The following is a 22,397-nucleotide window of genomic DNA, read 5'->3' as shown; positions in this document are numbered from 1 at the left end:
TGTTCCATCTGTGCAGCACATGGATTGTAGGGATTCCACAAAAGCAGTAACCGACTAGGGTACACTCCCGGTGTCACCGTGCCACAGCACGCAGGGAAACAAAGAGTAGAAAGTTGGTGCCAAGTTGCCATTTTTCATTGTTCACCTTAGATTGATTTTTAAGGGCTTTGAATAATTGCCATACTCATGTGATCGGTTAACAAATTAACTGACTCTGTGGGGCTTCATAGTCTGTAGGAAAATCCGCCACAAGGACATTCACAGTCTTTTGTTTTCAACTTCCAAAACTATTTAAAAATGTGTGTGGTGTGTGCATGTGCGTGTATGTGTGTGTGTGTGTGTGTGTGTGTGTGTGTGTGAAAGAGAGAGAAAGAGAAAGAGAGAGAGAGAGAGAGAGAGAGAGAGGAGAGAATGCATGCTGGAAGCTAATGTTGGTGCAGGGAGAGAATGCACTGTTCAAAGTATGGAAACCTTGTGTTCATAACACTGGTAGGCAAGCTGTGTCCTTTTCTACTTTCCCTCACCGTATACTGGTTTCTCTAGTTACCACTCTTGGAATGGTGCTGTTTCAGTGTTGGAATGTTGGACGTTTGATAAGAAAATGGATCAAGTTTAATGGCGCATGCTCTTTGTGCCCCCAGCAGCCTCTTGCTGAGAGCATGCTCCAAAGCGGGAACTGTGTGGCATTACAGTGAGCATCTACATGCTTTGTGTTTCTGTGCCACAGAGAAGAGAAATGAACTCTGCCATCGCTCCTGCCTTCTGAGAAGCTCTGTTCCGATTTAAACAAACAAACAAACAAAAAAACCCCCCAAAAACCAACAAAAAACAAACCACCGTGTTCCTTATAAAATGGTACTGCATAATGCTACTTGGTCAATCAAATATTTAAATATTAAATTTGGTGCCATGCGCCTTATTTTAAAGGAGGTAGATATGTGTCAATGAGGTGGGAACAAGGGGGATAGGACCAGAGCGGAAATACAAATAAAGCCTTATTTTCTCTGTAGGAGAGAGAGCCAGTTTATGAATTTTGGTGGAGAGGGGGTATACTTTATTTTCTTCTTGATCTACTCTTTTGATCATTTTAAATTAGCAATAATGTTATTAGGTTTTTAAGTAAGTTTTCGTGCTGAGTTGGGAGATTGTATCTTTTGTTTTTGTTTTTGTTTTTTTTTTAGCATTGGGAATTATTAAACTGACTGTCCAATTCTTCTTCCCCATCTTCTACAGGATGAATTCCACCCATTTATTGAGGCACTTCTTCCACACGTCCGTGCAATCGCCTATACTTGGTTCAACCTGCAGGCTCGAAAACGCAAGTACTTTAAAAAGCATGAGAAACGGATGTCGAAGGATGAAGAAAGAGCAGTCAAAGATGAGCTGCTCAGTGAAAAGCCTGAAATCAAACAGAAGTGGGCATCCAGGCTCCTGGCCAAACTGCGCAAAGATATCCGCCAGGAGTACCGGGAGGACTTTGTGCTTACGGTGACTGGCAAGAAGCACCCGTGCTGTGTCTTATCCAATCCAGACCAGAAGGGTAAGATTAGGAGGATCGACTGCCTTCGACAGGCAGACAAAGTCTGGCGTCTGGATCTAGTCATGGTGATCCTGTTCAAAGGCATCCCTTTGGAGAGTACCGATGGAGAGCGACTTATGAAGTCCCCACACTGCACAAACCCAGCACTTTGTGTCCAGCCACACCATATCACAGTATCAGTTAAGGAGCTTGACTTGTTTTTGGCATACTACGTGCAGGAGCAAGGTAGGAGCAGATTGTTCTTTCTTCTAGCATGGTAAACACTGCACATACACCTCCAGATACGGCGGGATCTCTGGCTTGGACTAGTGTCCCGGAGGCCTCCAGATGTCCTCTGCCCCACTGGGAACCTTGGCGTGTCCAGTTGTGCTCCATGTCCATGGTCATGTGGGAGCCATGAAAATGGGCGTGGAGCTTCCCGACCTGGGTAGGCTTCCGAATTTGAAGGAAGACCAAAAGGACAGATAGACACAGAGTAGTGTATGAAATACAGTTGATTGCACTCCACGTTCACTGCTAGGCTGCTTTCCACGGCCATCTGAAAATGCCACGTGACTGATGGTGCAGTCAAAGCGCTACTTAATAATCTTTGTACCAGTCTCTTATCTAACGAGGTAGAGGGACTTCGTTTGTCTAGTGGTGGTTGCGCCAAAAATCAAATTAGCAATTACGATTACAAAATATCTAAGCTGGTCCTTATCAAAATACATCTCCGACAGAGGTCTAGATTTATGTAGTTTCCATATTTCTATCAACATGTCCTTGGAATTGTGCAGTGTTCACTGTAGATTTAAAGCAACACAGCTCTCGTTTAAATAATGTATAATAGTTTCCCAGAGTGACCAGGGAACACTTTCTATTATTAGTTGGACTTGAATGCAAATTCATAAAGCTTCCCAACTAAGAAGTCACAGCTTTCTTTACCGAATATCACAGAGCAAACCAGAAAGAGGACTGGTTACACTGGTTTAAAATAAATCTCAAAAGAATGTAGAAACCGCATGCCGGACCGTGTTTACAGTCCTCGATAAAGAGTGCTGCGAATGTTGCCTGGACAGGGCAGAATAGGCAGTGGGGGTGCCAGGGAGTTTTCAGTTAATGAGCTATGTTTCTTTGTTGTTGCTGTTTTTCTTAAGAAGGTGAGACTTTTGACTTTGTTTTCTTCAAATCAGCATGTCAGGATACAGTCCACATAGGAAAGCCCCATACTGAATGTGGGCTCGACTTTGGGCTGCCACAGATGGCGGGTCATTTCTGAACTTGGCCTGGTGGGAGGGAAGATGGCCTGCAGACAGCCAGGTGGCAGACAGTTATCCGATGCTCATTATATAAATGTGGGGTCTAATAAACTGAGGTACATTATTGTCATCCAGAAAAGCGAGATAAGAAAACTAATCTAGTGACTCAGACCTCCGTGTAGAACTCACTGTGTGCCCTTTGCCTTGACTTCCCCTTGAGTTGATTCTGGAGGTACGCTTGAATGTCATTTCCAGTTTCTTCCTTTGATTTTAAATAACAGTGTGGGACCTCATCACTTGGAAGTGTGTCTCTTAACAAACTAAAACACCACATTTGTTATTTCCCCGGTGTTTAGAACTAAAATTCAAGTAATGATGAGTGAGGAAATATATATTTTCACCCTTGATGTCCTAAAATAAAAGCTTATTAACACATGACAATTTGATTGACAGCTGTCTCAGAGGTGGCATTTTAAGGTGGGCTACATGCATGTGTTGGATTAACGACATGTTGTAAGTGTTGTGAAAGTCTCTGGCTAGAAGGAAAAGTTTTGCAAAGTGGGTCATGCAACTCTTCAGTCGGGAGGGAAGCTCTGTGCAATGCTCCCCCTTTAACTCTTGATGGTTAGTCACTAAGTGGACATTCGTGTCGATTTATCCCAGGGCAGGCAGCCAAATCTCTTCGTTTTGTTGAACTGACAATAGAGACCGTCCTTTGGATTTAGGAAGAGAGAGTGAAAAAAGGAAAAAAAAAAACCAGACATAAAACCTTAAATATACATTTTTTTTTTCTGCATGACACTAGTGGTCACGATAATCATAATGTTTTGAGCCAAATCTTAGTGACTGTGTTTTCAGATAAAATATTGATACAATATGAAAAACATTTTGGTATTTTCCCTGTACATTCAGTCACCTGACCCTTTTGCCATCATCCCCTCTTTACATCTGGTCACTTCTTACAAGTCACAACCCAGTACTTTTCTGTTTTCTCTTTTTCAAGCTTATTATCTTTTTATTTGTGAACTGTGAGTTGACTATCATTTTGCACCATAGCTGATTAAAGAAAGAAGGTTCTCAAAGATAAGTCTGTGAACACCCTGGGTACTTCTTCTCACATCATAACTTTTTATTTCTCCTCTAAGTACATGAAATCATACTTCCTGTGCTTTAGAAATTAGGTAAGGAAAAGAGGAAAACATGAAGGAAGAATTAACACAGAAATAATTATTTATAACAGAATGAGCAACAAAATGATGTCCCCTTATCCTTCCTCTCCCCTTAGAAGGGACTGGGAGAAAAACAGGAGGAAGAACAGAGAGAATGCCAAAGATGGTTGCCACTGGCACCAGGATTGGCATCAGACCCTCTTTGTTTAGCTCAGGATGCCTGTGATTTGTTAGTTGGCATCCGCATTGCAGTGTGGAGTGATGTTACAATATATTGACAATTTCCAGATCTAGAAATGTCAATAGTCCTCTTGGCTATTTGCAGATCACATGCTTCGTCTCTAATTGAAGACAAGATAGAGATGGACGGATAATAAACTTCCATTGTTGACCAACTTCCCATTGCTTCTCTTTCTCCCTCCTTCTCTCTTGGTTCAACCCACACGTACCCTTTCTGCTTCCCCAGCAACATCATCTTTTTTGAAATGTGGAAAGTGTTACTGAAGCTTTGACACAAACTATAATGCTACATCTGCATCTTATATAGCATTTGGGAAAAATTTATATATTTTGAAATCATTTTTGATACGTAGTTTATTAGGTTTTTGCATCACATGGCAATATTTTGTTCAAAGCTCGATGTCTTTGTTACTCAGCATCTTCCCTTCATGTAGCCTGGTTGACCGCAATTCAGTCCATTTTATTCTTTTTTTCACATTAGCAAAGGGCCATATGAAATATAGTTATCTATGGGATTATATGCTTTTGTTTTACCTAAAATTTGGTAACTGATTTGGGAGTAGCTGTACTTAAGTCCATAAAAAAAATCATTTGATGCTATTGATTCAGAGGGCTGCGCTTCGGCTGTTCCGTTGCTACAAGAACCGCCATTTTGTTTGTGAAGTGCCAGGCGAGGGGGAAAAAAAAAGGCAGACACTGTGTTTGATGCCAATAATGGTTGCCAGTGGCACCGAGGTTGGCATCAGACCCTCTTTGTCTAGCTGCTGAATGCCTTTGATTCGTTGGTTGGCATCCGCATTGCAGTGGGCACACTGGAAAGTTTTTGACAATCCCTGAATGAAAGCTTCGTGCTCGTCTGCTGCAGCAAAGCTTGGCTAATAGAAAACCTTCCCCTTTTCTCCCCCCAAAGGCTTAAAAAAAGATTGTGACAGATTAAGGAAAAAAATCATTCTAAAATGGGCTCCATATTCCCAAAGATATTAAAGATGCCCAATGATTCTTGGGCAGGTGGTACCTATTCCCCATATTGTCTTTGTTATTGCATTCATCCAAACAAAGCAAAGAAAACAAAATGAAAACCAGCAAGCCTTGTGCTGTACACCTTCCCAGGGCGTACCATCCTGTAAACTACAGGGGATGCTATGTCAAGTGTGTGGGGACATGCTCAATGTAGTGATGTATAAGTACACCCATTATAACTGGCTGTTGCTTTCATTTACATCCCTATTTATTTCTTATTCAATTTCTAGTTCTCTCAGTTTCTAAACCTCATTTTTTAGTAGTTTGTTGAGAGGCCCTTACTTCCCTCACTAGTTAGCAATGTGTACAGTAAACACGTGAAAAGCAGAAAACCTTAATAAGGGAAGTACATGCTAAAATCTGATATAAATCAGTCACTCTTGACCTCTTCAATTCTGCAACAAGATCTTGCAAAAATTCTTCGTACATGATTCCACATACTGGGGGAGTGTGAGGTCCAAGGGGGCGGGGACAGACAACAACCATAAGGTTAAAATAATTTTGGTTCAAGTTTCCTAGATAGTTAACATTAATATTGCTTCCCGGCTAACCACCATTATCTCATTAATTAATAAGGATTAGCAGTTCTACCCAAAGGGCTATACAGAAGGAAGTGTGGCCTATGGGAGGCCTTGAGTCGCCAGACTGTGTCCTGTCTGGAGCCAGAAGATGCAGGGATGCTAGTAGGGGGGCATGTAAAGGGCTGTGGGGAGAAAACAAGGACTGGGCTTTTTCTGAGCAAGGAAGGGTTTTTAAAGAAAAGAGAGGTCGCAACACAAAGCTTAAAGACCTCTAGAGATAGTGTCTGCTGTTACGAATTTAACAGACGGGAGTTTAAAGCAAGTCAGTTTAAGTGATTTTTGGATCCTACTTTCCACTCTTATTAGATATGTTTTTGGAGCGTGGCAGAGCTCCACAGTGTTGCTTGCTTCTACCCTCAACCAGGACCCTTCTTTAGCCTTGTTGAACATTAGTTCAACAAGCAACAAGCATTAGTTGTGAGCTATCATCACAGGGCAGCTTTTTTTTTTGCTTGATTGTTAAACGATATCATCATTGAGGCGTATTTTGAAGTTGTGAAACATGTGACTTGTTCAGAAGGGAAGTTGTAATCATTATTGTCTTTGAAACAGAACCCTTCCTGCTTGTCACATGGTATTAGTGAGGACACACATGCAGAGAGTGATTCTCCTCCTTCAGCTACTGCAGCTTAGAATCCTTCTGGGTAACAATTATTTCTTTATGAAAAGCTTAAATAGATAATTGTTTGCAAGTTGACAGCACATTTTAACATTTTAATAATTTTCACTTCATTTGCAGGTATTTTCCATTGTGGGGGAAAATAAGCTTTCATACCTTGTTTAAGTGAGGCTGCTCTGCGCAGTGACTTGGTGGGCTTGCACTGTGACATCAGAGAGTGGGAATTTTGTGTGTAGGATAAATACTTTGGATGCATGTTTGATTTAGGGAAATGCTGTTTTAAGTTTTCCCATCTTGGTACCCTGTCCTTGACTGAACTCCTGAACCCTGGTATGCATTTGTTTTCATTCTTCTTCATACACAATTCACAAGATAAAGAAGGGCTCTTGTTGGTATGTCTTGCCCCTAGGCTTAAAGAGACCTTTGTTAGAACATATATTGTAAGATGAGATTCTTAGCAATTTTCCCTCTGATAAGGACAAAGCAGAGTCAATGGGGCCAGAAGTTCACCCTCTATGCCATGATGTCCCTGCCCCAAGACAGCTTTGCCAGACAACTCAAGAGTTAAACTCTGAGGCCCTGGCTGCCAGCTGGGAAGGTTGGCATCTGTGTCCTGATATGGCCAGGCAAGCTTCTGCATTGCTCTTAATATGGTCTCACTTTTCAAAGGCGGGCAGAGGGAAGAGAGAACGCAGGAGAGACAGAGATGGGGATAGGAGCATCATTTGTTACAATTAGTGTTTTCAGATAGTCAAGTATATGATGCAAGGCATTATTTTCTGAAGGCAGCAAAGGTTGATAAGGCATGCGATGGAGGCATAAGCTCTAGGCTTGGTTTCCTACCCTCTCCTCCCTCTCTTTTAGAGAACAGAATGAATTTTGAAGTGAAAAAAAATATATGTATAGACTTTTCTTGTTCGGAGCCGCACACTTTGTACCCTGTGTCCCCCTCGAGTGAGAATCCACACTGTGTTCATTGCATAGGAATAGTAGTAATCTGGGGGCACTGAAGCCCCGTAGTGACAGGGAGGGTAGTTGGGAATTACGGGGGCTAGCACCCTGCTCAACACAGTGATGAGTGTGAGCCTGGAGACCTGGGGTGTGCATAAGTGCATCCAAATGCAGAAGTATTGATTTATGAAGGATCCAGTAGGATTTTACAGGAAACGTAGTTGTTTCTACCCTAAATTTGGAATTTGAGTACAAATTGCCAATAGGAAATGAAAGATTTAGTATCCACGGACTTTCCTTCATTTTAATCCGGTACTCCAGTTTGAATAAGTAAGCAATCTAAGCTACTCAACTTCATAGGGTCTTTATTCTCATGAGCCTTAATTCTGCTAAGTTAACATGAAAAAGTCTAGTATTTGTTTTGTGACATTCTTCTTGCTGTCTCCGCTGTACAGTTAGAATGCAGCACCTGGAGATGAAGGTGTTCACGGCCGAGTCTGAATGCCCCGCAGCTCCTAGCAGCTGAGATACCTCCGTTTTCACGTTTGTTATCACAGTGGCCTACAGGACAACTAAACTTATCTTCAAAGGAGTAATTTACTACCACGTTTTGGAGGAGGCTTATGAGGAATGGAAACAGCACATACGGCCTGCACTAAAACTGATCTGTACTAAATAGCTGCAAATGATGCCACAGAACAAGGCCAGTCTCCTTTAGGGAGGTAGCTTCTAATAGTTTCTTTTAGTTTATGAAAGAATAGCATTTTATAGTGCAGTGGAAATGGGAATCGAACTCATGACCCTATGGGAGTTTGTCAGCGCACATGCTGTGGCAGAGTAGCCAGCATAACTCTCAAAGTTTGGGAGCTAGCACCCTGCATTTCAGCTTTTCTCTTCCATCCTTCCAAGGAAGAATCCAAGGCCCCACGGTTATGGGATTGAAAATTCACATTGGTCCAGCAGCATGCCACACCAAGCACAGTGAGGAGAGGTGCTTCTTCTTTTTTTTGCTGGGCTCACTTTTCTGTGACAGTGTGGTACATTGTCTTATTTAAAGTAACTTCTTAGGTTCTTGAACTCTAATATGTGCTGTGGTTAATTTAACAGGATTTGGCTTAGAGAACGTCGAATCATCCAATTGTAGGGGAACTTGTGAGAACTGAGTGTATACAGCAGGGAGTGAGTTTGTGGGATTAGCTTGTGTTAACTGAAAGTTACAGGATGTGAGACTAATAACACCTGAATGGTTGGGCTTGTTGGCTGTTACGTTATTCAGAAAATTGGGATAAATGGCTACCAATTAACCATCGAGGTGGAGAGACCTTGAGGCTGAATTGAGGGCTACACATTAAAAAAAATAAAATTCTTATAATTTAAGCAAAGCAGTATTCTATTAGGGGAGCAGCCAGCCATTCATGTGCATCCATACGTTGTTTATAATAAAACACTTAGACACATAGTCTCTCTGTTCATGATGATAGTTTAAGCAGGACACTGTTGATGAATCACAGACAAATTAAAGAACTTTGAATAAAGACTATATAATTGGGAATATGGAGTGATGGATGAAGTAATTTTATGAGCTGAAAAGTTGCCTGGAGGTTGTGTATTTTCAGAATCCCATTTTAAGGCACTTCAGAGCATGCATTAAGTTACTGATACAGCACAATCAGAAAACAGAATTTGTTCAAACAAGTACAAAGTGAAATAGGAACTGCCTTTGAAAAAAAATCGTAAATGCTAAGTTCATGCAGTTTTAAAGTTATAGTTACCTTCAAGTATTTCTCAAGATAGGGAACGGAATAAGACTAAGCACTGGTTTTTTTTGTTTTGTTTTTTTAAATACACAGGCATATTTAATATTACATAATTCAAATATGTCTTCCATAAAACTAAAAAAAGTATTTAACAGGTACTAATTACTACTAAGCAATACATACTCTGATACGGAAGGAAAATAGTTTTTTTGAAAAGCTTGATTTTGTACATTTATACTGGAAAAATGCAGACAAACATGGAATAGTTTTAACAGCCATGGCTTGAGAGTAGAGAAAATAAATCTGACCAGGCATAGAGTTGTTAACAAAGTTACTTGGAATAGAGCATATTTGGTAATTCATATAAGTTGCAGACTGTACTTGTGTTTGTACGAATGCGGGTATGAAGGCTGTACCCATCTATTAGTGAGTTCTAAAGTGTGAGAAATGTTCTTGCTTAGGACGACTTGTATTTTATTATTCTGACATCTGCAGTTTCTGGATGGATTAGCCTACATTTGCTATGCTATGTTAAAAGCCTTGTTTTATGAGGTTGGTCTCAGCTTCTGCCCTTGGTGTCAGGAGCCCTGCTACGGGATGCAACTTGCCTTGTTAGGTTTAATTGACCAAAGCTGATGTGTTAAAACAATTCATTTGGGCTGTAACTTATGCCCTGGCTAAGTTGCTACCTGAATCCCTTGACCTTGACTTGTCTGGGTCATGAAATGGCTGCAAGCTGTTTGACCTTTCTATTGTGCAGTAATGTCACTGTTTCCTCTTATTCTTTTTTGGTAAGAGCTGACAAACAGGCCCCAGCCCATACTTTACACACCAGTGGATTCAAGGCGTCCCTCTGCAGTAGCTACATCTTCTGTTTGACATGGTCTGGCTGTAGAAGTGACTTTCCTTTGTTTGCTGACAGTGATGGGGACAAATTTGCTGCTTGCTGGCTATAGGAGTTGGGGGATTGTGCAGCCTTGCGGGCTATGGGAGGTGGGGGATTGTGTTCTGGAATCTGAAGGGATTTGAATCAATTCTTTGTGGGTTTCCAGCTTGTGTGTTTTGTGTGGACTTGTCACAGTGTCCTTCCCCTACTCCTTCCAGGCTTACTTCTTAGTCCCTTCCATTTATGGCTTCCATAATAATTATTTTTCAACACTTTTAGCTGTTACAATAAAAGCATTTTATTGTCATTATATAGGTTAAAGGGACAGATTTAGTTATGTGGATGGTTACTTGATTGCTAATCTTAGAACAATTAACTGAGATTTGGCACTATCATTATTGTCCAGCACTGGAAAGATTAGAAATGTGCACTTTAAACTGGGTGTACTATTTTCTACAATATGTTATAGTTTTAAGGGAAACCTTTTCTTATTGAGGTAAATGGTTAAATTTCATGACATAGTAGTGACCCATAGAAGTAAATGTGAAGATTTTATTTCTGTGGGGACTTTTGGCAGTATATAAGGTTAATTGTTTATCTTAACAAGTATAAAATTGTTTTTCTGTTCCTCATAAAACCTCATGTTCAAAAATGGCGAATTTTACCTTGGTTCCCATTCAAAGGCAGTGAAATAATTTTATTTGAAAAATATTGGAAATGTCTTCTAAAACGTTAAAACACTGGTATTTTTATCCTACTAATCTTATCGTTGCCAAATATGACATTATAGTTCGTGATTTTTCCTATATGCCAGATTAAATGTTTAAAATGCAAACCGTTACATTTTATTTTTAAATTATTAGAGGAAAGAAGGAAGTTTTAAGACTGCAGTTTTCTCCTGTGCTACACACTGTTTGCAGCAACAGATGAGATCCAGTGTGGCAGTGAGGCCCTGGGAAAAACACTAGCATTGGGGGTTCTTGTTAAAAATTTTTTTTTTCTACAAATAGCGGGTGAGAAACTTTCTTTAAAAAAATTCTTTTTGTGATTGTATTAAACTGTCTTCTTGTAGGGATGTTTGGACATCAAGGAATGTGAATGGTTTTAAACTTTAACCCTGTTGATAATGCATCTTAGGGTTCAGAGGGCAAGGACCTCAGCTGATCAGCAGCCCCAGATTTCCTCTCCTTACAGAACCCTGTCAGAGGGGGAATGAGCCCACAGGCCTTTCTGTTCATTCATGGGCATCCCACAGGTAATGCAAACCTGGAGTGGATAATGAGCTCATGGGTCCCACGGTAGTGGAGTTGAGGTATGAAGAATTTTAAAAAACATCCATGATGTTCTTCCAGACACATTCCTTAGTTCTTTAAAGATTGCTAAAGTGACCTCAGCTGTTGAGTTGCAGAGGCTCAGTTTCTGGCCCATGGATAATTAGTGGGTGCTGGGGTATGCACATGTGTGTTTTAGGTTTCAAGAAGAGAAGTTAGGGGAAAAGAAAGTAAGAGGTCTAGCAGGAATTGAGAGGATGGATGATTTATGGATCCAGGAGGGAGTAATCTTTCAATTACTTATAATTGTAGATTAGTGATTAATCTATAGATGAAAATCTGTCATTCTTTGAATTTTGGATTTCTTTTGCAGTCCAGCAGATCTACTTTCCTTGTGCTTTCTTAGGATTTGTAAAGAAGTGTCTTTATTAGGACTCCTGTAATGAAGTAGCAGATTGGCTGGCTTACAGACCACAAACTACTTCTTCCTCACAGTTCTGGAAGGGGTCAGTCCAGGGTCAGAGTCCAGGGAGGGCCACCTTCTGGGTTGCTGATCCTCTCCTCCAGTGTCTTGTCAGAAAACCCACTGGGATCTGTCTTCAAGCCACTAATTTCACTTGTGAGGGGTCTACCTTCTTGAATTAAATGGTACCAAATGTGTTTCTTAATACCATCATATCCAGGGTTAGGGTTTAAACAGGAATTTTGGCAACACACAAACTTTTCTGGTTTGTTTTCTGTTGCTGTAATGAAATCCTGCGATCAAAACAACCTGGGAAGCAAAGGGTTTATTTCACCACTGAAGGTAGTCAATCAAGGCAGGAAACCGTCAGGAACTAAAGCAGGAATGAGTGGAAGGATGCCACTAACTGGCTTCTTCTTTTCTGGCTTTTGCTCAGTTAGCTTTCTTATCTAGCCCAGTCCCAGCTGCGTAGGGATGGTGCTGCCCAGAGTGGACTGGGCTAGATAAGAATCAAGAAAATGCTTCACAGACATGCACAGACCTATGTGATAGAGATTGTCTCCAATTGAGGTTTTCTCTTCCCAGGTGACTCTGTCAAAGTGACACAAACTAAGCAGTATAAAAACATTTAGTCTCTTAAACAAAGGACATGCCCATGATTGACATAGTTCTGCTTTTGCCTTTATGAGCTTTGTAACTTTGGCCAAGTCCTTTACACTACATTGATTTACTTTGATTTTTCTCTTTTATAAAGTAGGATTTCTAATGGCTATTTTAGGATTTGTAAAATGTAAGTAAAGCACTCATTTAATAATAGCCATTATTAGCATGGATGACGCAATATAGTGTAGAATATAGCATAGTCTATAGACTACCTGAGCATGGAGGGAAGGAATATGTGAATATTTAAACAAGTACTCATCACTGTGTTAGTATCTATCTCTAGCAATAATAAAATGTCCTAAAGAGAGTGGGTGGGGGAAGCAATGTTCCAGCAATACACCTGTATATGGGTCCTTGTTAGTAAGAACTTTGAAGGTAGGCATTTACAACTAGCTAATCTTATAAGGTTTTGAAATACACTTAAATTACTGGATCATTTCAGGAGTCCTCAGATTTTCTATAGATTCCTTGATGCATCTAGGAATTTTTTAGGGAACGGAGTAAAATCATTTTCTTTGTGACTTTCGGAATCAAAAGCTTGACACGTGTTTGATAAAGAGTGTCCTGGTCAGTACTTGGAGTGAACTTGTTACCCTGCTGTGGAACGTGGAAGGGTTCCTGTGTATCAAGATGAAGTCACCCACATTTGAAAGAGCTTCCTTTAGATTTTAGATTGGGTTGGACAGACGTGCGGATGTGACAAGGCTGGACGGCTGGTGAAAACAAGCGAGCTGCTGGTTTTGAGACTCTGTCTGAAAGGTCCTGTGACCCTTACTTGGGTCAGAGCCTCGAATAGTTTAATTGCTCACATGGATTGTTTTGATTCCACTGCCGTCTGACTCTTCGAGTCAGCCTTTCCTACTACTCCTTTTTGTGGCTTTCTGAAAATTAATTAAATGACCTCTAGAGGGAAGAAGTTAGTATTTATTGCTTAGAGCAATTTCACTTTTACTAAGAACAACTGGAAGTCAAGGGAGAAATGGTTAAAACATTGGCTTTTCCCCACCATGAGGTAATTTGGGATCAGTGCTTGGCTTCAGTGACTCTGGTTGGTTGGCTCTCCATGGGCCTGGAGCTAAATCAGTGTGCCGGATTCCTGGGCAACTGGGTGATTCTGCTTTCTGTGGCCACTGGACTCTTCCTCTCACTCACTTTGCACAGCAGTTTGGAGACTGTAGAGATTAAGAGGGAAATATCTTAAATTATATCTTAGGCTGAAGCTATGTGCAGAAGAAACATATTCCTACATGAAGGGCTTTGCCATAGTGTTTATCCTAGACCTAAAGGATCTAGTTATGGGTCAGAAGGAGAAGTTGTTCCACATTTGTCTAGTAGTTAAAGGGTAACTAGGGTGTGCACATCAGAACATTGATCAGCTTGTTTAGATTCTGGTACATTAGTGCTAATGATGTGTGGTGTGCCTTTTCTTTTTGAGAAGATACTGACATTCAGTTGCTGTTCACAGGATACACAGAAATCTCGAAAAGTGAGTTCCTAGAACACAGTGTATCCTCAAATTTTCAACACTCAAATTGGATTGTTGCTGATAACATTTGTAACATTTGTCACTGCATCTTCCCAATGCTCTTGAAGAACTCGGTGTACACTTCTGATGGAAGTTAATGTGATGCTACAGTGAGGACATCCACATGGATCTTAAACACTAACTGTGTTTTGTAGCTTCTCGGAGATACTGCAATGTCTCTTTTATTCCTGCCACGTCAAGCATCATGTTTCAGAGTATGACCTGTAGTTATCATGTGCAATTTCTGTTCCATTTATAGTCTCCAAATAAGGGAAAAGCAGCTTATAGTAATATGAGGATCACTGGTCTTACAGTAATTAAATAGACTTGTTATACGGCATTAATCCCGTTTGGAACAGTTGGAACGACTTCTCAGCACTAACAAACACAGCATTAGGGCTCACAGTTAATCTGCTTTTTGTATCCAACATTCGTATAATATAAAACATGTGTATGGAGAAACATATTTCAGATTTAAGATGAGTTCATGAGAGGACAAAATGAAATTGTATTAGATTCGAGCAATATGAATGCAGTTCCAAATACTGATAAAATCTGGAATTCATTTAGAATGAGAGTAGGTAGAAAAATATTTTTAGCAACTTGCAAGTTTTCTTCTTTGGTGAATACCATGTTTGTATTCTTAGAATTGGATTTTCTTTTTTCTTTTGCTGAGATCCATGTCTTGTAGTTGTAGAGACATACATGTAATGTGAATAGAAACCTTTACGCAGCTATTAACACCTTGTAACTTGTAGTCATGGTATCTGTCATTGGTACAACCTCAGGTCCTTCCTAGGGAGCATGAAGCAGACTCAGTTTTAAAGTCTGGTCCTTTCTGCTTCTGTAGTTCATGGAAACGGACTATGCTAGTGAAAGACTCATCTTTCATTCATTGTTCAAGGAACATCATTACAGTTTTGTTGAAAGGGCTCCCGAGTTAGGATTATGTTTATGTCTCCTGTGGTACAAGCCCCACGAGGCAGGGTTTTCTCCTCAGTGTAGGCTTCCTTACTGTTGTCGAGTGGTTCACACTTGGGATGTGAATTCATCTTCGGTGCTCCAGTTCGAGGAAATGTATCTGAGGAAGGATGAAGTATTGGTCCATTGTAGGACAGATTGCATTGCCTGTGCAGGGGAGTGTGGAAAGTCTGTGATTACTGAGTGGTGTGTAAGCCATTTTATGTCACGTGCCTGGGACCAGCTACCACATTGTCAGGGAAAAGCACGACGTAGCAACAGTATTAGATCATGCAAATGAGACTACTGAATAGTAATAGTTATGGGCAATATTTTGGAAAACACTGATTAGTGACAGTTTTATTACAGCAAATGTATGTATCAAGTCCCCAGATTTCATTGTAACGCACTGAAAACAGATGTCAAAGTGTCCCAAACAGAATTTCATGGTTAATCTACATATTGCATGGAAAGTGCAAACAAACCATTTAGAATTCTGTTATTTAATCCTTTTAGAAGGAACGAAAATATACAATTTAGATTTTCTCCCTTCTTTCTTTTAATTTCAGTTTTTGTTTGCTAGAGACTGAGGATGAATTATTTTTCTGTGTGTTTTGTTTTTTCTTTTTAAAGATGCATATGGGAGGAGATATGTTTGCATATGGATGTGATTTTACTTAGTGTACTTTAAACTGTAACTTTCCGAGCATAAGGTCTTTGTACTATAGAAAGGAAAAATTAGGTGCTAAATTATTTAGTGACCTGGCAGTGGAATTACTTTCTTGTATTTCTTTGTTTACTGGCAGATTTCACTCTGGGTCATACAGTGATACAGCTGAAGTGAGAGAAAGCGGTTAGTGACTCTTCTGCCATGTCTCTGGGGGACTTTGTCTCTCAGTGACTCAGTTTCTAGAGGACTTCTACAAGACTTCTTAGCTCTGGCATCTTAGGTGTTTGGCCTCTGGTTAGCTTGGCCAAGGGGCAGGGCAGTCTCCACCATGACAACCAGCTCTTAAAGAGTTGATACTCTCGCTAAATTTGAGTTTTAATATGTTTTATTTATTATTGAGTATTATGTAACATTTCCATGTGGTTAGTTCAAGGTCCAATAATCAGATAGTTTAGGTCAGTCTAGTCTTAAAAAAAAAAAAAAAAGTTACTCGTAAAGAAAGTAGCCTTTATTTGGCAGGATTTTAGTGCAGAGGGGTGGGGTGGGAGGGGAGGTCTCAAGAGATTACAGTTCGGGAATATTGTGCCTAAGAGACCCAAGCCTCTTTGGTTGTTTATATTAGTCTGACTGCTACAGAAGCAGAATAAGCATATCTAATAAGAAGTATGAGCTTATGAGAACACCAGCCACAGTTTTTAAAAGAAACATAGACAAAAGTCACAACCCATCTCGTGTTCTCATTTTCACTTTCTTGAGATAAACTGACTCAAGGGTCTTCTGTTTTCTCCTCGTCTCTTCGTAGGAAGTGCTGTGAGGAAGTCAGGCTGCAGCCATGTTTTTCAGGAGAAGCTGCCTTTCCCTTCTCAGTGGTTGGCAAACATTCCCTTAAAGTTACAGACAGCTAGCGAATATCATGGATATGCTCAAAGTCAGCAAACAGAATAGAATCTACTAAAAACACGTGGTTAAGGTTAAGCTTCCAGTCAGAGATGGCTTGATGTATTTGGATCAATGTTTGAAATTGGTTTAAGAAAAGAAATTAAATTGAGAGTTCCATATTTTAAGAAAAAAGAGGCGCTCTCTTCAGGAGCTGTTTAACAGGTTGCTCCTGGATCCCTTCGGCTTTCAGATGAGTTGGCTAATCACTCCATTTCCCTCTGGGCCGTGGACATCTTTTATCTCAGTTATAATTTTTTTTTTTAAAGTTTAAAACCAACACCATATAACTGCACTTATCTAAGAGATGCTTCTAAGGCTCCTGTCTCAGTTCAGTTGTTAGAAAACAAAACACTAGGTTCAATGTCGAAGGACCCTTCAAAGGATATTTTAAGGTAAGAGTCTTTTTGAGTGTGGGAAAGATGGAGCTGGAGTTCATGTTTCACATGTATCCTGTCCCCTGGAGTATGGCGAACGCTGGATTGAAGAGGAGGCAGACACTGTTGAAAAAATTAAATACATGTTAAAAAATACACATTGTTTCAAAAAGCTCCTTTCTAGTTTGATGGTTGTGAAACAAGTTTTAAGGTCCATTTCTCAGGCACAGTTGTAGATGGAAAAACACATGAATAAAATTGGATAAAAGTGAAAGGCAAAGCCCTGGCAGTGATGTGGGTGTGGCCCAGGAAGCAGTAGCATTTTTATTTAATGAGTAAATGCATGTAAATTTAGACTGTATCTAGAATAACAGGAGAATTAGATGTGCTTAACTGAGGTGGTACAAGGGAAAGCCTTCAAACTGGGTAAATTGTATATTGGGATTTGCTTTCTTTATTTTCTTATCTCTATTGATTGGTCAGTGTTTCAAAATGTCACTCTATTGGATATATACTTTAAGTTTTCAGAGTGAGCAAAATGAAAGCATATGGTGTGCCCATGCCAGTCATTGAGCATATTCTAGATCATGCCATGGGTTTGAATCAGGGTTTTAATGTTCACCATGTGGGTGGGTCAACTAATTTTATTTGCTAAGCTTTGGTTTCCTGAGCTCTGGAGTGGTATGCAGTTCTGAGATCAAATCAGAAAATGCTTGTAAAGTGCTTAGCACCATGCCTCTCACACTGCAGGTGCTTGATAAATCATTTACCATCAGCTGGGTATAGTGCAAATTCAGGAAGCAGAGACAGGTGGATCTCTGCAAGTTCTAGCCAGCCAGGGCTACATAGTGAAACTATCTTTAAAAAGCAAAGAAAGAAAGAAACCACTCATCCCAAATCTAAAATCATTAGGAGTATACTCTGATATTAACAATGTTGACACATACTAGATCTTCAGTATTTATTCTGTAGGAGTGCTCTCTACCTTTCTCTAAGGAGTCAAGAAGATGAAGCGTCCCCTTCCTGGGGGCAGAATATTAACTTGAGGACAGTTAATAAAGTGGGAAGAAAAAACCCCCTGAAGTTTGCAGTTTTTCAGATATTGTAATTATGGCGAGAGTTCAGATATTATGGTTGCTATGTGATGCTTTGAAGGCTTCATCCCTACTGTGATTGGCAGAGAACTACCGAAGTTACTTTCCTCACACTAGCATCTGTAGGTAACGTAAAAGCATAGCCTTCCCTAGGAGCATAAAGATATGCTGGATACCAGTACAATTGCTTATTAGAATCCAATATACATTGCTATTACTCATTATTCTTAAGCCCTTTAATTTAGGTTATCAGAAAATCACTGATGTAAAAGTAGTTAGAAACAAAAGTGAACATACCCATAATGTTACCTAACAACAAGTACTTGAAACAGTGGTATTTACTTACATCGGAAATAAGACTATATGTTCATGGATTTTAATAATGATATGCGCATATATGATACTTATGTATCTATTCATAATATATATGCATTTCCTTTTTATCTTATTAGTTTTAATCCTAGTTCCCCAAATCAGCTGAGAAGAAATACTGCAATAGTATATATAAGGTTATTCTCTGGAGAAGAGTTTGGCTGTTCTCTCTTTTTAAAAAATGTTAAAAATTACTTCACTGATTATATAATTTTAAGTGCCTAAAATATTGTGGTACTAGAATCATTGTGGCACTCAGTGTTCACTTCATAGAAATCTTACCTTGTTATTCATTTAATGGTTGTTACCTTTTCTAAAGTGTGTACTATGTGTGTGTATACATATGTCTACATTCTGCTATTGAATATAATTTTTTACATATAGAGTTAATGAGGTAAGCATTTGTGAAATTATTCAGATGCATCGTTTTATATATATAAAACATCTGGTATAAATATACAAAGTGGTTGAGAGTGCTCTCACAGAAGAGTATCACTGTACCTGTTGTAGTTTTAGTATTTTAAGGATTATGACTTTGCTCGAGTGCTTTGCAAGTAGAAGAGTAAAGATCTCAGTCACTTGTCCTGTTGATGAACAGCAGAAAGCTAATGGCGGTGAAACAGGCGTAACTACCTAACCGGCTCACCCTCTCCTAAATATAGTTAGCGGTGCCGAGCTTGCTGGGAGGGAGACCCTGTGGGACTATAATGGAAAGGTCATAGAGGAGGTGAGTCTTAAGCAGCATTTTCTCAGGGGCTCTGTGACAAAACAAAACAAAAGGGAAGGTTACTCCCAGTCTACATGGCTGGATTGTACTTGCCAATGCTGTACTCTGCACTGAGTACCTATGTGTCAGACAAATTGGATCTTTTGTTAAAAAACTGTTAAAAGAATTTAATATGATGTTTTAACTCAGAAGCTACAATGCACAGAAATAAATGTCCTTGATTAATTAATTTCACTTTTTTGTTGTCATATAGTACCATTAAATTCTAATTTTGAACGGATTCTTAAACACCTTGCCTCTTAGAATTTAGTGAGCGTTTTTAAATATTTTTCTTTAATTTTTTATTCATCATAATATTTTAATTGCTTATAATCCTGAGTGGAAGATGTCAGTCTTATGTCTCAATAATTTATTTAAACATATTTTACGATTGACAACATAAGCAATACGCCAGATTATTCTACAAACATGCTTCTAAGATTCACTCTTAAAGTTAGTTGAATTCAGTTTTTGGTCATGATTATATTTTAAAAGTTAAGTTTGGATCTCCAGATGAGTAGAGAAAATAAGAGTTTTGGTATGGTGAGCTATGTCTTGTTGTCAGCCTAAAGTGTGGCATGATATAAATCCATGCTTTGGTTGCTAAAGGCAGCCAACAGTGCCACACCCTAGACAACATTAAGCACCTTTTTTTATTGAATTTTTCTAATACAATTTATTTCCTGTAATTGATTCTACTCCAGAATATAGTGTTTCTTCATAGGTAATTACAAACAAACAAAAACAAGAAACCATGGCAGGCCTGCGACTACAGCCTGCTTTCAGTTCATATTCACAAAAGGTAAGATCTAAAGATAGAGCAGAGGCAGGCCTGGCAATCCATGCCTTTAATCTCAGTACTCGGGATGCAGAGACGGGAATATCTCTGTGAGTCCAAGGCCAGCCTGGTCATTGTAGTGGGTTCCAGGACAATAGTAGCTACATAGTGAGACTCTTACCTCAACTCCCCCTCCCCAAAATAAAACATAAGGCTTCATCACCCCGTTGGCCTGTGATTCTTAGAGGGTGTTGCTCAGGTTTTTTAAAATAAGGTGTATGATGAGTGTTTGCATGTAGTATGTGACCATGTATGTGCTTAGTGCCTGAAAAAGCCGGAAGAGGGCGATGCATGCCGAGGAACTCGACTTACTTATGTTGTAAGGCTCTGTGTGAGAGCTGGGAACCAAACCCAGGGCCTCTGCAGGAGCAGCAAGGGCTTTCCAGTCCCTAGATGTCTCATTTTTATATTTCTTATTCTGTGTAAGAATGGCTGTGTGCGTGTGTGTGTGTGTGTGTGTGTGTGTGTGTGTGTGTATGTATGTACACATAAACACATATGCAGAGACACACATTTATGTATGTCATGGGTTTTGTTGATTGTGTGGTTGGAAGGGAATTACAGGATGGTCCGTGACAACTCCTGAGGAAGCGAGAATGGATGGTTAGGATGAGCAAGTGTGAGGGTTTTGTCCTGATGACTGGACCTGCCCGTGTAGGGCACATACAGTAACAAAGCACCTGTTCTGGCATGGGGCAGCAGGAAGCTCTTCTCACCTGGAGTTGGCAGAGATAGTCAGAACACTTTCTGCACTGTGCCCATCATGGGAGCGTGGTGGGCTCTGGGTGGTATTAGCACCGCAGTGCAGAAGTGAGACCAAGAAGTGCTGGGAGGCCAGGAGGCAGAGCATAGATTATGCTCCTAATGACAACTGCCTTAAATGGATAAGTAGTAAGAATGAGTGTGAAGTTAGGGGGCAGCCAGTCAGGTCTCCAGCTGTATAGCACCAGCCCCAGTAGTGGGCCACAGAGGAAGAAGTGACCAAGAAAACACTAAGTTGAAACTTGTCAGAAGCAGCAGTGAGAACAAGCATCAAAAGTTGAGAATCCTCAATATTGGGCAGAAAAGAATCCCATTCTTACAGTTTTGTTTTAGCAATGTGATTTGAGTCCTAGCAAGTGTTTTCAAGTCCCAGGGGCTTCATTTCTTATGCAAAGTAGAAGTAATACTAATCCCAGAAGTTGTTAGAGTGCTGAGGGCTTTAATGACCTTCTGGCCGGAGCACCCAACTGACATTGACATACAATGGCATCCTTAAGGTGGGTCGGAGTCTCTGGGCTGAGGTGGCTTTTTGCTTTTGGCCACTGCTATGTAGTGCACAGGTGTCCGACAGACATTTAGTATACATGTAACATGTACTAAAGATCATGAGTCACCTGTGTCACTCACTAATTTTATTTTAAAGTGAGACAGGACATTGCTATGTGTATCAGACTGTCCTTGAACTTGTAGTGATTCTCTGTGGTCAGCCTCCCATCTACTGGGATTACAGGCATGAGCCACCAACCCAAGCTTCATTTAATGCTCAAAAACTACTACGGTCGCTACTTTTCTGTCCTTTCATAATGACAGTCCTGCAGCTGATCTAGTTAAAAAGAGGCTGGATTTGAACCCATATAGTTTATCTTCAGAGCTCTGTTTTACCTATCCTCCTGGGCAGCGAAGATTCCTCTGACCACAAAGGATACAGGGGACAAATACAAATGTTTGTGTATTTAGCAATACACTCTGTGTAAAAAGCCACAAACTCATTTAGCTTATTCATGTATATCTCAGAAAAGATCAACGTGCTCATTTGTTTTTACGTTTGACTTGTAAATGATTCAAGTTGTATTTGCTAAATCTGATATACAGTACTTCGATGTACCATCTGATACACAGCTTTCATCTTTTCTCTCCAGCTGTTTTCCTTCATCATTTGTCAGTTTTCTCTGTTGTGCTTCTTGTGTGAGATCCTGGATTTGTCTGTGTTCACACAAAGGATACATTAGGAAAAATAAGGAACCTTAAAGGTAGGATTAAGCAGTGCACAGTGATGCAGAGCCTAGGGCATGGGCTCCCAGGGTCTATGCTTTAGGCTAAGGCCCTCACTGGCCATCCACATGAAGCAGTTAAGTGTTTCCATCCATTTGAGAACACTTACATGTTGGAAAGGTTGTATTATTTTTCAGTAATACTATATAGTACTATGAGCTCTTTTTCAACAAAAGTTTCCTGAAGGAAAAAGAGATACATTCTCTACAAAATTTTCTTGTTGGATTTTTCTTTTCTAAGCAGAATCAATACTTCATTATAGTTATTGTATGTTCTGGGTACTTGGTTTATAGAAGATTTAGACAAGACTTTATGAGGTTTGTGCATAGCCTAAGATTTTATTTCTAAGTGTTGTATTCTCTTGTTTTTGATGTCAGGAATTATTTTCTTCTTCAGTGAGGTGGCAGATCTAAGAGAGAAAGCTAAT

At 39.9% G+C, this 22,397-nt stretch overlaps 1 protein-coding gene across 7 annotated transcripts in view; it reads left to right on the top strand.

The window, feature by feature from the left end:
• Nfib (nuclear factor I B) overlaps positions 1 to 22,397 on the top strand; it is a 219,664-nt gene that overhangs the window by 5,783 nt on the left and 191,484 nt on the right. For 6 of the 7 annotated variants that reach the window (XM_031377750.1, XM_031377749.1, XM_031377748.1 and 3 more), the window contains exon 2: positions 1,234 to 1,765. In XM_031377750.1, coding sequence (XP_031233610.1) covers positions 1,234 to 1,765 — 532 coding nt within the window. Of the gene's footprint in view, positions 1 to 665; positions 856 to 1,233; positions 1,766 to 22,397 lie in introns of those variants that run through there. The other variant, XM_031377746.1, reaches the window with a different exon arrangement.

This window comes from Mastomys coucha, unplaced genomic scaffold, assembly GCF_008632895.1.
Source record: "Mastomys coucha isolate ucsf_1 unplaced genomic scaffold, UCSF_Mcou_1 pScaffold18, whole genome shotgun sequence".
In the NCBI taxonomy this organism is placed as follows: Eukaryota; Metazoa; Chordata; class Mammalia; order Rodentia; family Muridae; genus Mastomys; species Mastomys coucha.
Note: the sequence above shows the minus strand (reverse complement) of the source record. Positions and strands in the feature narration are given on the sequence as shown.